General features: G+C 41.8%; 1 protein-coding gene across 3 annotated transcripts in view; it reads right to left on the reverse strand.

Moving 5' to 3' along the window:
- Positions 1-206: 206 nt before the first annotated feature.
- LOC144491205 (AP-1 complex subunit sigma-3-like) overlaps positions 207-20,249 on the reverse strand; it is a 37,210-nt gene continuing 17,167 nt past the window's right edge. For 2 of the 3 annotated variants that reach the window (XM_078208892.1, XM_078208899.1), the window contains 4 exons: positions 16,940-17,118; positions 7,562-7,670; positions 4,118-4,255; positions 213-1,750 (listed from right to left, as the gene is read on the reverse strand). In XM_078208892.1, coding sequence (XP_078065018.1) covers positions 1,715-1,750; positions 4,118-4,255; positions 7,562-7,670; positions 16,940-17,118 — 462 coding nt within the window. In that variant the 3' untranslated portion in view covers positions 213-1,714. Of the gene's footprint in view, positions 1,751-4,117; positions 4,256-7,561; positions 7,671-16,939; positions 17,119-20,249 lie in introns of all 3 variants that reach the window. The other variant, XM_078208886.1, reaches the window with a different exon arrangement.

The following is a 20,249-nucleotide window of genomic DNA, read 5'->3' on the forward strand; positions in this document are numbered from 1 at the left end:
CATCTAGAGTGCTGCTTTGTTCCTAACTGCAATGTTTGTAAATGTTCTGTCTTTGATTGACAGTTTGGATCATGTACAAGGTGCCATGTCCTCTTTTCCAATCACGATGTTTACAAAGCACTTGAGATGCATTTAACCAGTTTAGCTCAGTTAGCTGGACAGCTTGTTTGGACTTGGTTAAAATAACTCACTGCATTAGCTGTGCAACTTTAATTAAAACACTTTAATTTTACATCCATGTTTAAACAATACAAGTAAATTATATACAACTATTATTGCAAAATTCTTCTTAGCCTCCTTGTAAAAATTTGACCTTCAATACATTTTGCAGGATGATTATGGAACCCACATATTTCTAAATTAAAGCAAACTTTTGAGAATAGGATCATTGTGAAAGAATTTAGAAAAATACATATATAATTGGTTGTTTCTTTCAGTGGGTTAAAGTAAAATAAAAATGGAGATTTTGATATTGAAAAGGGAAAAACCTTTAAAAATTTAAATAATCAATAATAAATCTTAGTTGGATATCAACAAAGATGGCTTATTGAAATCACAATGCTGATGAAAAAAGCATATTGCAACATGCTAATCCAGACTATTAAAAATAAATAAGATAAACTTATCATTTGCATTGGGCTCCTACTGTAGTTTCCACATAGACTAATGACCTCATTCTGTATTTCCAACAGATGATGGTAAAAATGGGTTTCACATTCAAATTCCATTGGCTCGAAAGGTGATTTTCCTAGTCCTCAATTGCCTATAGCTTGGTTCTTCTATTGAGCAGTGGTCACAGTTAGCCGTCAAGAGCATTGCACTGGTTCGTGTTTCAAACCAGAATTTAAATGGGTCTCAAGGACTCAGAAGGAGCCAGCATCTCAATTAGACACCAGATCAAACTGCTTTAGAAAGAAATAACAATTTCAGTTTTGTTTTGATGTAAAATAATCAGTTAATCTGTTTTGGTAATGTTGGCTGAAGATAATTTCCTAGCTCTTCTTCAAATAGTGTTATGAATCATTTATATCAATCTGAACTAACAGATGGAACCCATGTTGAAAGTCAGCACCTCTGAAAATTCAGTTCTCCCCCCATATGGTAGCGCCAGCCTCGACTATGTGCTCAATGTTTTTAAGTTTTTTATAGCTTCAACCTATTCCAAACATTTTAAAGTAATATTCTTTTGTCTTGAAAGATTATCAAAGAGAGAGAAGCCTAATGAAGGTGATAATTTTCAGAATAAATTAACTTATTGACAACAGTCCCCTACGTGAATTTGCTACATCACAAATTTCAGGACTAATGTTGTAATTAATAATATAATAATTTATTTAATTATAAATGATTAGAAACATGTTTTGCAGATTTTAGTTTAAAAAAGAATAATTTGAATGACAATAGAAGAACTACAATGTTATCTAGTTAGAGATTTGTAAGGCATGCATTTTTTTAAAGTATCGAAACATCATACCTCCTGCTTAACAGCAAACAAAAGCTTAGAATGAACAGTATATAAACAGTTATCCATATTAAAACATTATAAACAAGCTATGGTTGAACATTACACAATGCTAATTTCATTTTGGGTGATATCCTTCCACTTTCTTCTAGATTCAGCAGCAAAACGTATAGAGCTAACTTTATAAGTCACTGTAGGTTTATGTGCATAGTTTAGACATTCAGCTATTATCCAGTTCCTTAAAAGCCCAAGTTAGAATGTTGGCTTAGCCATGTATTCTTCCATGGTCTGGAACAAACAGATTACAGTATTAGTTAAATCAACTCAACGTTAAAGCTGTTTCATAATAGAATTGCTGATAAAATTACGCAAAGCATGTATTATGACACTGGTTTATTTATTTAGAATGATCCAAAAAAAATTTACAAGAAACTCTGAAAATCTGCAAATTCCTCACAGAAACTGACTTCAAAGCAAAGCAATTGTCCAAATGAAATGAGTGAATGTGACCAAGGGATCAACACAAGAGTTCAGAGACATTTAAATGGTGAAACCATTCAAAACAACCAGAAGTAATGTCTTCAGTACGAGGGCTTAGGCCTTTCAGAAATAATATATAGGTCTGGAAATTCAAATGTATTTGTACTTAGAGGCATGTGCTTCCTATGATGGTCAACCAGAGAATTCTCTGTGAATCTCCCAAAATAATAAACAAGTTTTGGATAATTTAAATAAATTCTTTGAAAATCCCAAAATGACATTATAATCTGAATGGAGCATGTTTAAAATAAATTGCTGTAAAGTTTTAATTGAACAGTAAAGAGATGGAGTTCAATCCTGATAAATGCGAAGTGATGCATTTTGGTAGAAATAATGTAGGGAGGAGCTATATGATAAATGGCAGAACCATAAAGGGTGTAGATACGCAGAGGGACCTGGGTGTGCAAGTCTACAGATCCTTGAAAGTGACGTCACAGGTGGAGAAGGTGGTGAAGAAGGCATATGGCATGCTTGCCTTTATAGGACGGGGCATAGAGTATAAAAGTTGGGGTCTGATGTTGCAGATGTATAGAACGTTGGTTCGGCCGCATCTGGAATACTGCGTCCAGTTCTGGTCGCCACACTACCAGAAGGACGTGGAGGCTTTGGAGAGAGTACAGAGGAGGTTTACCAGGATGTTACCTGGTATGGAGGGGCTTAGTTATGAGGAGAGATTGCGTAAACTGGGGTTGTTCTCCCTGGAAAGACAGAGGATGAGGGGAGACTTAATAGAGGTGTATAAAATTATGAAAGGCATAGATAGGGTGAACGGTGGGAAGCTTTTCCCCAGGTCGGTGGTGACGTTCACGAGGGGTCATAGGTTCAAGGTGAAGGGGGGGGAGGTTTAACACAGATATCAGACGGACATATTTTACACAGAGGGTGGTGGGGGCCTGGAATGCGCTGCCAGGCAAGGTGGTGGAGGCGGACACACTGGGAACGTTTAAGACTTATCTAGACAGCCATATGAACGGAGTGGGAATGGAGGGATACAAAAGAATGGTCTAGTTTGGACCAGGGAGCGGCGCGGGCTTGGAGGGCCGAAGGGCCTGTTCCTGTGCTGTATTGTTCTTTGTTCTTTGTATTTATTTGGTATATATTGAGTATTGGGATTTACCAATGAAAACAAGATTTCAAAACTGAATCTACTCCAATATAAGAACAAAGAACATTACGGCACAGGAACAGGCCCTTCGGCCCTCCAAGCCTGCACCGACCATGCTGCCCGACTGAACTAAAACCCCCTACCCTTCCGGAGACCATATCCCTCCATTCCCATCCTATTCATGTATTTGTCAAGACACCCCTTAAAAGTCACTATTGTATCCGGTTCCACTACCTCCCTCAGCAGTGAGTTCCAAGCACCCATCATCCTCTGTGTAAAAAACCGGCCTCGTACATCTCCTTTAAATCTTGCCCCTGCACCTTAAACCTACGCCCCCTTGTAATTGATTCTTCCAATATATAATAATGTTAAGGAAAAGAAAACTCATGTAACAACGAGGTAGTATTTTTAACCCAAGGCCAGAATGTACAAAGTAAATGTTTCAGTTTTCTGGCACTAAAAATATCCCACAAAGGCTCAAATGTACCTGAAAATTATGTTGCAAAGGAAAATACAATCTTTACTTTCATTTCCCCAACCCCAATTTGCATCCTTGCCAGAGCACAGTTTTACAGTACCAGTCAACCCCATTCTTCATGTGTGAACATGAGCAGTGAGTGCTGGCAGACTGCTTGACTGCAGAGAGACACCAGAGCTGAGCAGAATCTGTTGTCAGTCAACATCCATGCATATTTTACAAAAGGTACAACCAACCAGCCTGTTGGTTTGATTAAAAAGAAACCAATTGTGAACATTCCAATAGGGGTTGCTGGATAGTTAGAACTGTGGCTGTTTATCTAGCACCCTACACAAAGATTGGGAAATGAAACTTAGAACAACCCAATCTGCCCTGACCAACTGAATGATTAGGAGAGTTAAAGAAAAATACTTTGCACAAGGTACGTGATCTAATTATTTAAAAGAACTACATAGGCCATTTTTAACATGTTATGCAAACATTTGTTCAACGTGAGGCCTTTGCTTCAGATATCAGCAAGTTTATGCCTTACCTCTTGCAGCATATCTGCTTCTTCTATCGCTTTTGGTATACTTTGCTTTGAGGTGTCCTGCAATTCCCCTCCAATTAGAAATTCATCCAGTATGAAATAGGCCTTTTCAAAATTAAAGATGATGTCTAGTTCACAGACCTAAGAAAAAGCACCAAAATTACCAGTTTACTGAACCCATAGTGAAGGGTTGAAGTAATTTGTTAATATAAATAATTAAATAAATAGTTCTGTAGCTGTGCCTTCCTCAAAATATTCTAATTACATATTTGGTGCAGCTAAATGCTAAGTATTCTGGTTGCTATTGAATTATACAATATTTATCCCGAGTGATTTTTCTTTGTTAGCATTATATCTTCAGTTCTTTGAAGCACAACAGTACCAGGAATGATGTTTCATTTGCAAGCTTTTCATTTTACACTATTATTTTAGAATGAGCCAGAGGGTTAATTGGCAAAGCAGTTAGTATCTTTCCATTCTAGGATGGAAGTTTAAATCCAACCCAAACTAATTTGATAAAGTCTATCCACGCTCTCTCATTCCCAAGTGAAATTAATTCAGTCTCATCATGCATCTGGTGGTACAGACTAGCCAGTATTTATTCTTGATTGGGTATGGTCCAGTGCAGTTTGAGATGTGCTTTGAAATTATTGCTGAGGGACATTGATGGGATGTTTACTTTATCTTCATTTCTAATCCATAGCCTGCATATTCATGCAAAAATGAAACAAATGGACATCATCTTGATAACCACGAAATTCAGTTAAAAGAAATACAAATTCAGAATTAGAATTTGCATCCTTTAGAGGAAACTAAAAATTCAATGTCAAGAATATTCTCATAGCTTTGCACTTATAGATGCTGATTGGTCTGCTCAGTATTTTCATACAAATCTAGAATATGTGTGTGATGTACACTCTACACAAAGGCACCCCGAACTCTGTTCTTGGCTGATTTATGTTCTGGTGGTAGTTTACCATTGTCTGCCACTTATTATGGGGCATGGTGGCACAGTGGTTAGCACTGCTGCCTCGCAGCGCTATGGACCCGGGTTCGATTCCCGGCTTGGGTCACTGTCTGTGTGGAGTTTGCAGGTTCTCCCAGTGTCTGTGTGGGTTCCCTCCGGGTGCTCCAGTTTCCTCCCACAGTCCAAAGATGTGCGGGTTAGGTTGGTCGGCCATGCTAAATTGCTCCTTAATGTTAGGGGGACCAGCTAGAGTAAATGCATGGTGTAATAGGGATTGGGCCTGGCTAGGCTTGTGGTCAGTGCAGACTCGATGGGCCGAATGGCCTCCTTCTGCACTATGGGATTCTATGGCGAGGAGAAAGACCCCAGGCTGCCTCAGCCAGAACAAGAATCGTACCTCCGCTGTTGGCATAATCCTGAACCACAAGCTAGCCATCTATTCAGCTGAGCTATATGGCTCCCAAATCTAAAGTAACTTTGTAGAAAATAGTTTTTTGGATTGAACAGATAACAGTCTGCATAAAAAGAGCAGTGGTTTTTGAAGTCTCTTTCTCACAGTTCTAGTCACCTTATTAAAGAAAGGATAATATTAAACTAGAAAGAGTGCAGAGAAGATTTACTAGGATGCTACCAGGACTTGATGGTTTGAGTTATAAGGAGAGGCTGGATGGACTGGGACTATTTTTCCTGGAGCGTAAGGGGCTTGGGAATGATCTTATAAAGGTCTATAAAATAATGAGGGGCATAGATCAGCTAAATAGTCAACATCGTTTCCCAAATGTAGGGGAGCCTAAAACCAATGGACATGGGTTTAAGATGACAGGGGAGAGATACAGAAGGATCCAGAGGGGCAATTTTCTTCACACAGAGGGTGGTGAGTGTCTGGAACAAGCTGCCAGAGGTAGTAGTAGAGGCGAGTACAATTTTGTGTTTACAAAAGCATTTAGACAGTTACATGGGTAAGATGAGTATAGAGGGATATGGGCCAAACACGGACAATTGGGGCTAGCTTAGGGGTTTTTTAAAAAAGGGGCAGCATGGACAAGTTGGGCCGAAGGGCCTGTTTCCATGCTGTAAATCTCTATGACTCTATAAGTAAGAATACTATTAACTAATATGGCTATGCAGTTTTAGGTATATTAAATACCAACTCTCATAAACCGGATTGTTTCACAGAAGTAAAAAAACTAGTACTATAATTACATTAAAACAAGTCAATATTTATCAAACACACATGAACATCCTAAAGACAAATAACATTTTAAACAAGTGGTATTCGATAGAAGTTACTATTCCACAATGGAACAGCAAACTTGTAAAAGAATCTTGTGAAACATTTTCACAAATCTCTTACAGCACCCTATGTTTGCTATTCAACCCATTTAGAGGAGGAAAAGGCCATTTTTCACAAACCTGGCCAGCATCATGCTCTCTAAACAGGCTGTGATTCCCACACATTTCTGACCAGTATTCTGCCCAACACCCACGCATCCTTATCTCTCCTGAGAGTCTCCCATCAACTCTGCTGCCTCCCCAGATTTGTTATCACTGAGATCCAAGTTTCCCCGAAGGAAATGTGACCCATCAATGGGGTTTTACCACTTCAGTGAAACTCACCAGTTCCCTAACCCAGTGTACTAAAAAAAATTATATTTAATTTACTTATTATTCATAATTGCAACTGAGAAATCCATTAAAAAAAGGCCCCGATCCAAAATTTTCAATTGAAAGTAAAGTGGTGCAGGAATTGTGGAAAGAGATTTAAATTCTAAAGCTATTTATTTGGATCATGGTAAAATTTTTGAGCTTCACAATCAAATAATTTCCAAAGAAAGAAGGATTGATTTTCACCTTTGACAATTGAGATGATAGTACTACAACTGCATGCCACAAAATTGATTAGAAGAAATTCTAACCTAAATAGGTATAATTATCAGAAAGCTATATTGAATTGTGCTGTCTAATGTGGTGAAAACAATTGAAATAGCAACAATATTTAAAGATAACTTTTATGGCATATCATACCTGAAGACCGAATGGTTCAATTTGTTGTATGCTGTGCTTTCATTTTTAGACCTCGTGTTAAAAGCTTTTATGCTTATGTTATGTCTTTTTATGTTGACTGCAAAATGAGTTTGGGCAGTCCTAATCCAGTTCCTCCAACAGAACATTTCCCCCTAAGGCTACTACAAAAAAAAATTACCTGCTTCAGTTGGAGTGTCCTCAGAAGATTAGGGCTGGAATAAATTGTGGAGGCTGAGCTAAATGAGCTTTACACATTTTAGTAGCTAACCATGCTCTACCAGTAACTTGACCAAAAGGTTTTTATTCAATTTCAAAGCATTAATAAGCCTCACTTTGAGTCAATTTGTTTTTTACAAAAAGCAGAATTGAATCAAATAAACAATTTCACCAGCACAATGGGACTGTTCAATGATAAAATTAAGCATATTTAAATGCATTTACCGCAGAAAACATACATTTCCAAAATACCTATCCAGCAGTTCCACATAGCGATGGATGATTTCTAGAGTCAGAAGCTCATTGTCTTGTTCCTCTATTGCACAACAGAAATATAAACTAGCAAACCTAAGAGATGGACAAAAACAAAATCCCAGAAACATGATGTTATACGCAGCATCTGAGTTATTGACAGTGAAGTTCTGTTAGCTTTATAATACTGTTCCATTGATGTAATAATGTTTGGGATATTCCAAGGCACTGCTGATTTTTCTATTTGTGAACATTTCATAATCAGTTGTGAACTAGAGGCCTTTAATAAAATACAAGTCGTATACTCCTTTGAAATAACCTTACAATAACTGCGAAAAATCAAATAACAATTTTACTAATTGGGCATTGAATTGTAAATTTTAAAAAAACACAGAAATTTACTTTGATATTATTTACAACAAAATCTTAAGTTTGTATAGTTGTGATTGAAAAGAACTGTAGGAACCATTATTACAGTTGGAAACATGCCTCAAGATTATTACAGACTTGGATAGCCTATTCAAGTTAAAGCAAGCTGTATATTGTGAATGGAAAAGAAAACTCAACATGGGGCGGCACGGTGGCACAGTGGTTAGCACTGTTGCCTCACAGCGCCAGGGACCTGGGTTCAATTCTGGCCTTGGGTCACTGTCTGTGTGGAGTTTGCACACTCTCCCTGTGTCTGCATGGGTTTCCTCCAGGTGCTCCGGTTTCCTCCCACAGCCCAAAGATGTGCGAGTTTGGTCGATTGGTCATGATAAATTGCTCCTTAGTGTCAGGGGGATAAGCAGGGTAAATATGTGAGGATACGGGAATAAAGCCTGGGTAGGATTGTGGTCGGTACAGACTCGATGGGCCGAATGGCCTCCATCTGCAGTGTAGGGATGCTATGATTACAAGTAACTGCATGTTATGAATTACATTTTGGCACAGGACAATAATGTTGGGTTTCTTTTGAGTGGCTTGCATTTGAACACTGCAAGCTTTCAACACCACCTTGAAAAATTTCTCCTGTGCACCATTTCAGTGAAACTATAAACTTACTTACAATTTTTCTACAAAAGAAATTGGTAGGCAGAACATACATCCCATGAATAAACACTTTGCCTCACCTTTGTAGAGAGAGGGGAAAAAAAAACAGGAATCAATTTTAAAAAAGGCTCATCATTATCTTTCCTAAGGGCAAAAAATATCATTCTTCAAATCTCAGTTCTCCCTTTATAGGGCCCAAATCCTTTCCCAGATTCTGATTATGGCGATGCATTCTGCCCGACCTCTGACAGTTTTCCCTCAGGCTGAAGCTTCAGTTCGTTATCTTTGTCAAGCCATTCGAAAAGTAATTTTGCCATCACAGAATACTTCAATTTAATGGTTCTCCGACCAAATATAAAGCACTTAAGTGAAATGACACTCTAAACAGAGACTGTACACAAAATAAGTAAAATCTTGAACTGAGTGAGATATTGCCAGAATCTAAGTGCAATGTTCAAAATTGCTGCATGATATAATATCCACGTTTTCAGTAAGAACCCCTTAAATATAGCTGTTCTAGCATATAAATAGAAAATCAACACATGGAACATCTAGTAAAAATCAACAATGTAGAGAGAACTATTTTTCATTGAGATTCTAAATTTGAATCATTCATGAAAAAAGTGATCAGATTCACAGATAATACCAAATTGAGAGGCGAGAATGGCGATAGCTGAATCTAAAGAGGCACACAGATACATTACATAAATGGAAATAACAGTGGAAAATTAAATTTAATGTGAAAAAATGTGAGGGGAAATGGTGAGCGAGTAGGCAGCACAGTGGCACTGTGTTAGCACTGCCGCCTCACAGCACCAGGAACCCGGATTCGATTCCCGGCTTGGGTCACTGTCCATGTGGAGTTTGCACATTCTCTCCGTGTCTGCGTGGGTTTCCTCCAGGTGTTCCGATTTCCTCCCACAGTCTGAAAGACGTGCTGGTTAGGTGCATTGACCCGAACAGGCGCCAGAGTGTGGCGACTAGGGGAATTTCCCAGTAACTTCATTGCAGCGTTAATGTAAGCTTTACCTGTGACACTAATAAATAAACTTTAAACTACTTAAAGTATGTGAATGCTGTCAAAAATGGCAAAGATTAGGTCTGAAAGAGATCTAGGGGTGATAAGTGATGGACCAGGTCCTCAATGTGCCCAATGACCACATGGCGATGATAAAGAAAGCAAACAGAATAGTGAATATTTCAGCTAAAGCAGCTGAGTGCAAGTCTGAGAAATGTATGCTTAAATTGTTCAGGACTCTGAATGGCCATGTTACTGAAAGTGTGGTCAGTTCAAAGCACTGAGACCCAACAGGTTTAATGTTACACATTAAACTGTATGGTAAAGGCAAATCTCAACACCATAGTCAGAGAAAGAGGACATCAGGGCTCATTTTCAATGTATGCAATGGTTTAAAATGGGCAATAGCCAATCAGTAACTTGTTTTACATCTCAGTCACTTTTGATTTCAGTTGAACCCAAGCATTGGATGCTAATCATTGCCTAACAACTGAAAAATGGATGACATCACTCCAATTTAACTAATTAAATCTTTTGGACCAGTAAGTGGATGAGTCATTGCTAAAAACCAAATGACAGAAAAATGGGAGCGGCTCAGTGGAGCTGAGGCAGGCTCATTTCCTACCACTGAAATGATATGAGGAATAGGCAGAGGGATGAGAAAAGATCCAGCCACAAAGTCTGCAAATATAAATATCTCACTGGCATGGACTGGTTGGGCTGAATGGCCTGTTTCTCGACTGGATGTTCACATAATGCAGCAGAACATGAGAACATTTTCGAACAGGTTATCTGCTAGAGTTCAGTGGGTGGCACATAAGAACATAAGAAATAGGAGCAGGAGTAGGCCATCTAGCCCCTCGAGCCTGCCTCGCCATTCAATAAGATCATGGCTGATCTGAAGTGGATCAGTTCCACTTACCCACCTGATCCCTATAACCCCTAATTCCCTTACCGATCAGGAATCCATCTATCCGTGATTTAAACATATTCAACGAGGTAGCCACCACCACTTCAGTGGGCAGAGAATTCCAGAGATTCACCACCCTCTGAGAGAAGAAGTTCTGATCAGGGCCAGTGTGATCTCCTGGACTCGTTTCGATCGCCTCAGGGGGTCGGAGAGGAATTTCCCAGATTTTTTTTCCCCCATATTGGCCCTGGGGTTTTCACTCTGGGTTTTCACCTCTCCCTGGAGATCACATGGTCTGGAATGGGGGGGTGGGGGTGAGTTAATAGGTTGTGATGAACAAAGCATCGTAGCTGTGAGGGACAGCTCGGTGGATAGGATATTAGGATGTAGATAGGCTGGAAAATTGGGCGGGGATCCTGGATTCAGGATTCAATCCTGGACCGGGGAGCGGCGCGGGCTTGGAGGGCCGAAGGGCCTGTTCCTGTGCTGTATTGTTCTTTGTTCTTTGTTCTTTGTTTGTTCCTCCTCAACTCTGTCCTAAACCGTCCCCCCTTTAATTTGAGGCTGTGCCCTCTAGTTCTAGTTTCCTTTCTAAGTGGAAAGAATCTCTCCATCTCTACCCTATACAGCCCCTTCATTATCTTATAGGTCTCTATAAGATCCCCCCTCAGCCTTCTAAATTCCAACGAATACAAACCCAATCTGCTCAGTCTCTCCTCATAATCAACACCCCTCATCTCTGGTATCAACCTGGTGAACCTTCTCTGCACTCCCTCCAAGGCCAATATATCCTTCCGCAAATAAGGGGACCAATACTGCACACAGTATTCCAGCTGCGGCCTCACCAATGCCCTGTACAGATGCAGCAAGACATCTCTGCTTTTATATTCTATCCCCCTTGCGATATAGACCAACATCCCATTTGCCTTCTTGATCACCTGTTGCACCTGCAGACTGGGTTTTGCGTCTCATGCACAAGGACCCCCAGGTCCCTCTGCACAGCAGCATGTTGTAATTTCTTTCCATTTAGATAATAATCCAATTTGCTATTATTTCTTCCAAAGTGAATAACCTCGCACTTGTTAACGTTATACTCCATCTGCCAGATCCTCGCCCACTCACTCAGCCTGTCCAAATCTCTCTGCAGACCTTCTATGCCCTCCACACGATTCACTTTTCCACTTATCTTTGTGTCGTCTGCAAACTTTGTTACCCTACACTCAGTCCCCTCCTCCAGATCGTCTATATAACTGGTAAATAGTTGAGGCCCCAGTACCGATCCCTTCGGCACGCCACTAGTTACCATCCGCCAACCAGAAAAGCACCCATTTATTCTGACTCTCTGCTTCCTGTCGGATAGCCAATCCCCAATCCACGCTAACACCCAGCCCCAACTCCGTGTGACCCAATCTTCTTCAGCAACCTTTTGTGAGGCACCTTATGAAACGCCTTTTGGAAATCCAAAAACACCGCATCCACTGGTTCCCCTCCGTCAACCGCACTAGTCACATCTTCATAAAAATCCAACAAGTTCGTCAAGCACGACTTTCCCCTCATGAATCCATGCTGCGTCTGCTTAATCGAACCATTCTTATCCAGATGGCCTGCTATTTCTTCTTTAATGATGGATTCCAGCATTTTCCCAACTACAGGCGTTAAGCTAACCGGCCTGTAGTTACCAGCCTTTTGTCTATTTCCTTTTTTAAACAGCGGCGTATCTACAGCCCGAGTGATACGATTCGCTAGGGTCCAGATAAAAGCTGGAATAAAGACACTTTGCCTGGATGCATGAAGCATTCGGAACAAAGTTATGGGGAGAATGTGCAAACTCCACACAGACAGTGACCCAAGGCCGGAATTGAACCCAGGTCGCTGGCATTGTGAGGCAGCAATGCAAACCACAGTGTTACCGTGCCATCCGTGGGACAAGACGTTTGACACCACCCAGGACAAAGCAGCCAGCAGCCCACTTGACCTGCACTCTATTCGCAAACATTCACTCTCTCCACCACTGACTCATGATGGTAGCCATGTGTACCTTCGACAAGATGCACTGTAGGAACACACCAAGGCTCCTCATACAGGAACTACCAAACCCACAACCACTACCATCTAGAAAGACAAGGGCAGCAAACACATGGGAACACCACCACTTGGAAGTTCCTTTTTAAGCAACTCATCCTGACTTGGAAATGTATCACTGTTCCTTCACTGGCATTGGGTCAAAATCCCAGAACTCCTCCCCAACCATTACAATTACCTCAATTTGGGATTAGCTAGGAGCCCCTCTGCTTCAAAACCCATTACAGCCCTGGTCCAAACATGGACAAAAGAATAAAATTCCAGAGGTGAGGTCAATGACTGCCCTTGACATCAGCTGACATTTAACTGAGTTTGCTGTCAGGGATACCTGGTTAAGCTGAAAGATGGGTGTATATCTACACCTCAGCGACTATAGCAGTTCAAGAAGACAGCTCACCAAGGGCAACTACGATGGGTAAGAAATGCTGGCCAATTAGCACATCCACAGCTCGTATATGAATAAAAAGTTGGGTGATGATATGGAGATAGAAACTTCTTCTAGGACATTCTGAGCCGTACTTTCCCAGAAACATGGAATGCAGCATCCCTCAGAGAGTTCTGTCAAAGTGGAGTAGAGTGTGGGGGTGGGGGGATGCCAGGACATGCCCCTTTTTCTTTTAATGGCACGTTTAGGGGTCTGGTTTGAATATTGATGGATGGATAAGTGAATTGGTAAGGGCAGGTGATAGTCAGGTTGGGAGAGCTGTTATGTCATTAAGGGGTAGTCCAGGGGTTCAGTGCGAGTGATTATGTGGGGGTGGGGGTGGGTCTTTTCTGTAGTTGTCCATGAGTTAGACAAGGTTTTAATTTAACATTTCCTGGATAATCAAGTGAATTCGAACTGTCCAAAATTCTCCTACTCCAACTCAAGAGTCAAGACATTTGCAGAGGGTCCCAGGAAGCAGGGAAATTGCCCATCAGAAGTTGAAACTTCCAGGGCAATTCCCATGTAGTTGAGCATGTCAGAACTTTCATAGTGTCCTGACGTGCATCTGCTAATGGGCCAGAGACCGGACGATTTGGGCCAAGGTTTTGAGTTCAAGCCTGAAGATCAAAATGAAAGCTCCAGTGACGTATTGAGGGAGTGCTGCACTGACAGAGGTGAAGTCTTTTGGACGAGATGTTAAATTGAGGCCCTATCTGCCGACTCAGGTGGATGTAAAACAACCCATGGCATAATTTTGAAGAAGAGCAGGAAAGTTGTCCTCTGTCACGAAGCAAGTGTGGAATACAAGGAAAGTAGAAAGAAACTTAAGCAAGGAGTAAGGAGGGCTAAAAGGGGTCATGAAAAGTCATTGGCCAGCAGGGTTAAGAAAAATCCCAAGGCTTTTTATACATATATATAAAGAGCAAGAGGGTAGCCAGGGAGAGGGTTGACCCACTCAAGGACAGGGGAGGGAATCTGTGTGTGGAGCCAGAGGAAATGGGCAAGGTATTAAATGAGTACTTTGCGTCACTATTCACCAAAGAGAAGGACTTGGTGGATGATGAGTCTGGGAAAGGGTGTGTAGATAGCTTGAGTCATGTTGAGATCAAAAAGGAGGAGTTATTGGGGTTCTTGAGAAACATTAAGATAGACAAGCCACCAGGGCCTGATGGGGTATACCCCAGAATACTGAAAGAAGCAAGGGAGGAAATTGCTGGGGCCTTGAGAGAAATCTTTGTATCCTCACTGGCTCCAGGGGAGGTCCCAGAGGATTGGAGAATAGCCAATGTTGTTCCTTTGTTTAAGAATGGTAGCAAGAATAAGCCAGGTAATTACAGGCCGGTGAGCCTGACGTCAGTGGTAGGGAAATTATTGGAGAGAATTCTTCAAGACAGGATTTACTCCCACTTGGAAATAAGTGGACATATTAGCGAGAGGCAACATGGTTTTGTGAAGGGGAGGTCGTGCCTCACTAACTTGATCGAGTTTTTCGAGGAAGTGACGAAGATGATTGATGAGGATAGGGCAGTGGATGTTGTCTGCATGGACTTCAGTAAGGCCTTTGACAAGGTCTCTCATGGCAGACTGGTGCAGAAGGTGAAATTGCTTGGGATTAGAGGTGAGCTAGCAAGGTGGATACAGAACTGGCTCGATCATAAAAGACAGAGGGTAGCAGTGGAAGGATGCATTTCTGAAGGGAGCGTTGTGACAAGTGGCGATCCTCAGGGATCAGTGCTGGGACCTTTGCTGTTTGTAATATATATATAAATGATTTGGAGAAAAATGTAAATGGTTTGATTAGTAAGCTTGTGGACGACACAAAGGGTGGATTTGCGGATAGCGATGAGGACCATCAGAGGATATAGCAGAACATAGATCAGTTGGAGACTCGGGCGGAGAGATGGCAGATGGAGTTTAATCCGGACAAATGTGAGGTAATGCATTTTGGAAGGTCTAGTACAGATAGAAAATATACAGTAAATGGCAGAACCCGTAAGAGTATTGATAGGCAGAGGGATCTGGGTGTACAGGTGTACGGGTCATTGAAAGTGGTAACGCAGGTGGGGAAGGTAGTTAAGAAGGCATACGGCATGCTTGCCTTCATTGGCCGGGGCAGTGAATTTTAAAATTGGCAAATCATGTTGCAGCTTTATAGAACCTTAGTTCGGCCGCACTTGTGATATAGTGTTCAATTCTGGTCGCCACACTGCCAGAAGGATGTGGAGGCTTTGGAGAGACAGTATAGAAAAGATTTACCAGGATGTTGCCTGGTATGGAGGGCATTAGCTACGAGGAGGGGTTGGAGAAATTTGGTTTGTTCCCACTGGAACGACGGAGGTGGAGAGGCGACCTGATAGAAGTCTACAAGATTATGAGGGGCATAGGCAGAGTGGATAGTCAGAAGCTTTTTCCCAGGGTGGAAGAGTCAATTATTAGGGGGCATAGATTTAAGGTGCGAGGGGCAAGGTTTAAAGATGTACAAGGCAAGTTTTATTTACACAGAGGGTGGTGGGTGCCTGGAACTCACTGCTGGGGGAGGCAGTGGAAGCAGATACGATATTGACATTTAAGGGGCGTCTTGACAAATACATGAATAGGATGGGAATGGAGGGATACGGTCCCCAGAAGGGTAGGGGGTTTTAGTTCAGTTGGGCAGCATGGTCGGCGCAGGCTTGGAGGGCCGAAGGGCCTGTTCCTGTGCTGTAATTTTCTTTGTTCATACTATTTATCCTTCTCTGAATATGACAAAACAGCTGATCTGGTCACTATCTCAATGCTCCATGCAAAGTGACTGTCACATTTTCCACATTACAACAGTGACTACACTTTAGAAGGCACTTCAATGGCTCTAAGCATTTTAGGGTGGCCCGAGGCTGTGAAAGGTGCTATCTAAATACAATGGGAGGTGGTCTTTGTTTATATTTTGTGATTGATGATTAGAGATTAAAGTCTGATTTTTGTATAGAGGGAGGGTGTTGTTGGTTTGAGCTGCTGAAAATCCTAATCATGATTTGTCCTGAAGTAGGCTTTAAAATCATTCCTTTTCTTTTCCAATTCATCGAAAGGAGTGCAAGCAAAACACAGCAAATGAAAACTCACCGTTCATCTGGAATACTGGCATCGCAGAACAACAGATGGAAAGGCATACAATAAAAATTCAGTAAGATGCCATGGAAAATTATTGAAGGGAAGCAGGGACCCATAAACTCTATTTTGGAATAGTCATTCTGAACTAAAATATAAGAAAATAAAAGCAAAATACTGCAGACGCTGGAAACCCAAATAAAAACAGAAAATGCTGGAAAGACTCCACAGGCCTGGCAGTATCAATGGAGAGAGAAGCACAGTTAACATTTTGAGTCTGTATGATTCTACTGCAGAGCTTGAGTCACATGGGCTGGAATTCTCCAACCTCACCCAGAACTGGGATTATCCAGTCCCGCTGCTCTGAACGGAGATTTGACTGAGCGCCAAATTCTCCATTCTCGCTGGCAGCGGAGGCAGGGGTGTGCCAGACCGGAGAATTCCGGCCATGGTCTTGAAACATTAACTCTATTTCTTTCTCCCCCTCTCTCTCCACGGATGCTGCCAGACCTGCAGAGTCTTTCCAGCATTTGCTGCTTTTATTCTAAACTAAGTGGCTGCTAATAAAATTCAACGAAAATAGAAAAGGATGCTTCTTATTCTTTAAAGAATCAACAGCTCCGTGACTGTTGTGTCAGAAACAGCTGGTGCCAGTTCTTGCGCAGTCACCTGCTTTCAAACTGGTTGTTGTTTTCTATAATGCATCAGAAGTCACAGTTATATCAAGTTCAGTAAATATTCAATAGCTGGTTATTAATTAGAGAAGTAGTGAAATGCTGCACAAATCTGCATTACTAAAAGATAATTCAAACCTTTTATAAATAAGTTTGAGATCCCGCCATTCCACAAAACTACACATTCTGGGTTGTCGAGTCAGCACAATTTGAATAAGTTCCCGCGTAATCTTTTTCTTCTCTTTATCAGGCATTGTGGTATACCACTTCTGGAGCCTCAATTTGCCTTGGCGGCTGAAAAGCAGCATAAAGCGCATCTGTGAAAACAAATATTTATCCTTGAGTACTCAATAAAGTGGGGAGAGCTCTCATGGTACAGCGGGTAGAATCTGGGCGGTATGGTGGCACAGTGGTTAGCACTGCTGCCTCACAGCGCCAGGAACCTGGGTTCAATTCCCAGTTTGGGTCACTGTCTATATGGAGTATGCACATTCTCCCAGTGTCTGGGTGGGTTTCCTCCAAGTGCCCTGTTTTCCTCCCATAGTCTGAAAGACGAGCTGGTTAGGCACATTGACCCAAACCGGCGCCGGAGTGTGGTGACTAGGGGACTTTATTGCAGTGTTAATGTAAGCCTTACTTGTGACTAATAAATAAACTTTAGTAGACTTTAGTAGAAACCCTGCCTCTGACCCAGCAGCTCTAGTTCGAATCCCACTCTCAGCACTTTATGGCTGAGGAAGGGATGTTCATAATGCAGCCAAACAGCTTAATCGTCAGCCTGAAATTCCTTCCAGAACACATCAATGGCAGGCAGGCTGTAAGAGCAGCAGTGATTTCTATGCCTTGCAAAGAAAGTCAGAATCTCTCCATTCATTATCCATAGCTCCACACTACAACATGCAAGTAGAAGTGCACGTTGCCACAGCAACTCAGACTCAGTGATCCGTAACACACCGCCATCACTCTATATAGCACCTTGGCTTGTTCCTAATCCCAGAGTGCCAGTGCTTCCACCAGAGCTGGAGGCAGGATGATCAAAATACGGTGCAAAGTGGTTCAGTGTGACAAAAGCCAGGAATAATAAGAAATAAACTGCACATGTAGGAAGCAATGAAAGCACACATCACGTCAGTTAGAATCTGTGGAGAGAACAGGTAAATTAACACAACATTGTTCTAATGGAGGGCGGTGATTCTATCACTTTGCTGCAATCTATAAAAAACAGAACATGTTGGAGATATTCAGCAGGGCTGCGAGCATTTGTGGAGACAGAAATGAGAATTGAAATAAAACATTTCAGATCAGAGACTTTTCCCATGTTCCAGATTATGTGTAGTCAGGCTCAAAGGACAGGATTCTGAGTCAGGGTGGAGGAGCATAAAATTGCATGGAGAGGATTCTTCCCGGTATCCCGCCTGTCCCGATCCAGATGCAATTTCACACTTGGGCAGGCAAGGCCACTTCACTTCACAGCCATGTGTGGGCCTTTTCCCACCCAGCCTCAATATTTCGGCTAGTGGGAGTGGGCTTGTGTAGGATGGGAAACAGAGAAATAAACTTCTCTGCATCTGGCACAGGAAGTGGAGGAGGAGGGCTCAATCTGAATCCCCCCTCAGATTTGAGGCAGCCATCTCTCTGGGACCTTGGAGCTCTGTCCCTCTCTCCCCATGATGCCCGATTACCCCTCCACCCCTAGGACTTACCTTCAGAACAGTCCTGGGACCTTTGCTGTCCACTGCAACACTGTGCCTGGACAGGTTGGAAAGACAGCTCTCACAGACGGGGGTTCCATTCAAGGGCGAATGGAAGTTGCACTCACTGCCAATCAATGTTCAAGTGGGTGTTAAGTGACAATGGGCTTCCGAGAGTTGGAGGTTACATGTTACGTGCTGACCCTCAGGTTGGTGAGTGCCAACTGCTCACCATCCTTAAGATTCTACCCCAGCTTTCTCAGTGTTATTTTGGGCTGGCCACGTTGGTCGCCAGGGTGGTGAGGGTGTTAACGCAAGCACAGGGAGCCCCTACTAGAGGTCTGCAGAATAGCCGCACTGTGAAGTCAATCAGCATGCAAAAGATACCTGCACTGCCACATTGCAGCTCAATACTCCAGCCGATGTCCTCACACAGCTAAACATCCTTTCAACAGCAGGATCATATCGCCTGCACTTTCTAAAAGGGAGCATCCGCTACTTTCACATTAATTGCTAATTGATTTCTACCGACCTGGCTGAGTTTGTGGAACTGTTTGGTGGCTTCCAGAGGCTGACATCTAAAAAAGAACAGGTGTGGTACATGCTGCAGGAGTTTCTCCTGACACAGGATTCTGCAAAACCCACTTGTTCCCAGGCATGAGTGCAGAAGTATGTAGCCCCCTTGGACTGCTCCAAAATAAAGCAGGATAAGTTGCTGGAAGAGGGAGGAGGTGATTGCAGGAGACAAAGGCTCTTAGAAAGAGCCCATGTGTTCAGACAGCAACAGTCCTTCCTAAACCTCAGTGAGTAATAACCTATCCAATGTCTCCACTTCATTAACAAGGTGCTCACTGAACACTGCAGGCACATTTGAACCTCAAAGCAGGGTTCAAACAGCATTGCCGATGACTGTGAACATTACTATAATGTGGAGATGCTGGCGTTGGACTGGAGTAAGCACAATAAGAAGTCTCACAACACCAGGTTAAAGCCCAACAGGTTTATTTGGCAGCACAAGCTTTCGGAGTCTCAGGCTCCTTAAGTCTCACCTGAAGAAGGAGCCTGAGACTCTGAAAGCTTCTGCTGCCAAATAAACCTGTTGTCTTTAACCTGGTGTTGTGAGACTTCTTACTGAACATTACTATAGCCATGAATTTTATTCTAGTAGGCTCCATCTGAGCTACAGAAAGCAATATTTGCAAAGTCTCCCAGTTTGCAATCCATTGTTGCAAAAGCAAGGTCACGGAGCCTTTGTATTGCAAGACAACTCAATATATACTTCATTCTCTCTTGCCAGAGAGAAGCAGTTGGAGTAAGCATGCAGCTTTAAGATTATTATCTTTGTCATGATGCAGGGTGACATTGCATGACATGTTAATGTTAAGGTGTACGTAACTAAAAAGGGATTTCACTCCCTTGATTACTCACTATAAACATATGTACATAACTCACTGCATAAACAAGTATACTAAGATATGCATTTGATCCATTGTTACATTATAAACTTATTTAAAACACAGCAAATCAGCTCAGACCATATAAATATAGATTTACATTAGAATATACTTGAGTAAATATGATTCATACTACTTAATAGCAATTTAACTCTGGAAATTAACTCAAGTGCATATTTTAAGGCATGTTTTCTCATATTTAAGAAAATAACAAAGTATTATACAATAACATTGCTGAACCTGTTCAGCCTGTTTCCAGGTATTGCACTATCCTGTAGGGATTCTTTTCAAGCGTTTTGTAAT

The sequence above is a fragment of the Mustelus asterias genome, chromosome 3 (genome assembly GCF_964213995.1).
Source record: "Mustelus asterias chromosome 3, sMusAst1.hap1.1, whole genome shotgun sequence".
Taxonomy (NCBI): domain Eukaryota; kingdom Metazoa; phylum Chordata; class Chondrichthyes; order Carcharhiniformes; family Triakidae; genus Mustelus; species Mustelus asterias.